Genomic DNA, 3,227 nt, shown 5'->3' on the forward strand with positions numbered 1-3,227 from the left:
ATTTACAGAACATAAACAAAACCTCCTGCTGGTTAGCTGGAGCTGTACACCTAACAACTGCTTCACCCCATGTCTGAGTGCTATGAGGATTCCTCGGGATTAATGTAAATGAGCTCATGTCGCTTTTATTCCACCCCCAGGAATTACAAGTTTGAGCGCTTTTGCTTACCTACTCAAAATCACAAGGCTGGTAAAAGGTTTATATCCTTAAGGCTCTCCATCAGATTTGCTTGAAATTGATTTTTTTCCCCTCAGGAATTTTTGAACAGTTTTTAACAATACTGAAGAATTATTATGAATATGGGAGACAGAAAGCTTCCAGATATAAGCAGAATTTCAGTGCAGTCATTCACACATAACTCATAAGTGCAGAAAGATTTTATATCATATGCACTGTATGGTACAGTATCTTGTTTTCTAAGGATGATGATTATATTACTCTTTTTCATTTTTCAGTTTTACCTTAAGCCAAGCTTGACTTACAATGCATTAAGCGTGTTCACAATTGGACCAGAGACTCCTTTTATAGAAATGGCTTATGTTAAGCCACTGAACACGTTAAGAATACATGCAGGCACAAAAACAACCATGAGAATCATCTGCCTTCAGAGACACTTTCTTAATTGCTTTTACAACTCAATGTATTTTTTCTCTTTGCCTTCTATTATCCAGATATTTAACTTTTGTTAAGTCAGGCTACCACTTTACCAGGATCAGAAGTTAGATTTTTGGTTGTTTTGTTGGGTATTTTTGGGGGGTAGATGGGTCTAGGGTGTTTGTTTTTTTGTTTAGGGTTTTTTTTGTTTGGTTTTGGGTGGGTTTTTTTGTTTGGTGGGTTGTTTTTGTTTGTTTTGGGTTTGTTTGGTTTTTTTGAGACCACTATTTAGTTTTAGATTTAGCTATTATAAAAAGGAGAGGGGGGAGAAGGGAGCAGAAAAGAGACTGCAACAAGCAATTGAGTTTTACAAAATCTAATTAATTTGAAAAATTAAGAAAAATCTTAATTTGAAAAATTAAGAAAAATCAAACTTGCTAATGACAGTTTTCTATGTAGTTGCCAAGATTAAGTTTACAGTTATTCTTCCCATTCTACTGCTTTAGATACTAGAAATATTCTAAAAGAAGCAGAACCATAGAATGACTTGGAAGGGCTTTCCTAGGTTGGAAAGGATCTCCATCAGTCTCTAGTCCTGCTCCTGCTCCACTCAAAACACAGAAAATTTGGATGAGGCTGGGTCAGGACTTTTAAAGTCAAGCTCTGAATACCTCCCATAGAGATTCCACATCCTCTGTGGGTCCCTGTTACTGCAATATTTGACCACCCTCACAGTGAAATTGCTTTCCTTGTATGTAATTAAATTGTCCACATTCTAACCTGTGTACATTACCTCTTATTCTATTACTGTGCACCTCAGAAGAGTCTGACTCCATCTTCTCTACACCTTCCTATTAGTAGTTGAAGATATCAATTAAATCTCACCTTACCCTTCTCTTTGTCAGGCAAAACAAACTCGAGTTCCGCTTTCTCTCTTAATTTCAAACCAAACTGGGGTAATTTGGTACTCAGTGAAACTCACCTTTTTTATAGGCACATCCTTGACAATAGTGAGACCCTGGCTGATGGACAGAACTCTTACAAATCCGACATATTGCAAATTTGTTCTTTCCATAAGGATCAAACCTGGAAAAAAGGACAAGTATTTTACTTATACACCTTGAAATAAAGTATTTCCTCTGCCTCATGCTAAAATGTCTAAGTCAGAGGGCACAGACAGAAACTCCAGCAAGAACTATAATTCAGAAAAGGGACATACAAAGGTTATTTATAACAGACTTAATGAAGTATACAGAAAAGCTCCCATTTTCCCCATTATAGAAATTTCTTGCATTACAGACAAAAACTTAACAAAAACAGAACTAAAAGTGTGCATTTTTATTAAGACATTAGACTATTTTGAACTTAAACACCCTCCAGGAGCACACTGCTTTGTCCCCTTGCATAACAGAACCTCCCCCAGACAATAAGGAAATACTCAAGAGATTCTACCAGCAACCTTAGCACAGAAAATGAGCTTCCAGCTCCTCTCCTAACAAAAGCATCAAACCCTAGCAATCTCAGTGAGAACTGCAGCAAAATAGTTGCCCACGCTCTTATGATTCAGCAGAAAGTACCCATGAAATACGTACAGACATATTTTTACCAAATAATCAAATGTCATAATCCCCACAATTTTTTTTTTTTTATTTTTTTAAGTGTATTTTGGACAAGTTTTGAGCAGTTGTCCAGATATACAGGAAACAGGTCTCAGCTACAGCATTTTTTTAGCCAAAATCAGTATTAAATACTAACCTTGCCTTCTTTGAGGTCAGTGCCTTGTTTTCATTTAACTTTCGGCCACCACTCTCTACAAAAAGAATAAAATCATAAACCAATAAATTTCCCAGTTCCAAGCATACTTTAAAAAGCCTAGCTTACAGCTTTTACACATTTGCAAATAAAGTCACAAAGAGAGATAAAACATAAGACACAGCATTAAAGCACCAGACAAAAGAACACTTTATACTGTGCTCTATTTGCGTATCATCATTCCACACAAGGAGAAAAACAGCCAGAGAAGTTAAACACTGAAGAGCTCAGGGTTTCTGCTAGATTGGATATGAGGAAGAATTTCTTTACTGAAAGGATTATCAGGCATTGGAATGGGTTGCCCAGGGCAGTGGTGGCGTCCCCATCCCTGGAGGTATCTAAGAGTCGTGTAGACACAGTGCTTAGGGAAGTGGTTTAGTCGGGGACTTGTCAGTGTGAGGTTCAGGATTGGACTCGATGATCTTAAAGGTCTTTTCCAATCTAGGCAATTCTGTGATTCTGGGTACATAAATTCCCAAGGAATTGAACTAGCAAGGCAGGGAAACTACAGGAGTTAAAAATTAACCCGATTACCTATTTCAGATTTTAGCCTTAAGATCACAGGACAGCTCAGGTGCCCCGCTAGCTTTAAGACACCTGAAAAGCAAGCGTCAAACCTCCCCAAGATTACCTGTGGTGTTTCTTGCACCATCTTTCCACGTATCGGGAGTGATGACGGTACCGAGTTTCTTCTCACCTACGTAAAGAAACATTACAAAGGAAAAAATTAAACCCACACTAATACTCACAACAAGGGGAAGACGAGACGCCACCCCACAGGCAGCCATCCCCGGAACCACCACCTCCAGCCCTGCCCTGC

The 3,227-nt window shown here is 38.3% G+C and overlaps 1 protein-coding gene across 1 annotated transcript in view; it reads right to left on the reverse strand.

Moving 5' to 3' along the window:
* CRIPT (CXXC repeat containing interactor of PDZ3 domain) overlaps window positions 1-3,104 on the reverse strand; it is a gene marked incomplete at its 5' end in the record, with an annotated part of 4,488 nt that extends 1,384 nt beyond the window's left edge. The window contains 3 exons of the mRNA XM_010175770.2: window positions 1,578-1,681; window positions 2,351-2,405; window positions 3,039-3,104. Coding sequence (XP_010174072.2) covers window positions 1,578-1,681; window positions 2,351-2,405; window positions 3,039-3,104 — 225 coding nt within the window. The remainder of the gene's footprint in view (window positions 1-1,577; window positions 1,682-2,350; window positions 2,406-3,038) is intronic.
* Between the last annotated feature and the right edge of the window lie 123 nt (window positions 3,105-3,227).

This window comes from Antrostomus carolinensis, unplaced genomic scaffold (genome assembly GCF_000700745.2).
Source record: "Antrostomus carolinensis isolate BGI_N321 unplaced genomic scaffold, ASM70074v2 scaffold11179, whole genome shotgun sequence".
Lineage (NCBI taxonomy): Eukaryota > Metazoa > Chordata > Aves > Caprimulgiformes > Caprimulgidae > Antrostomus > Antrostomus carolinensis.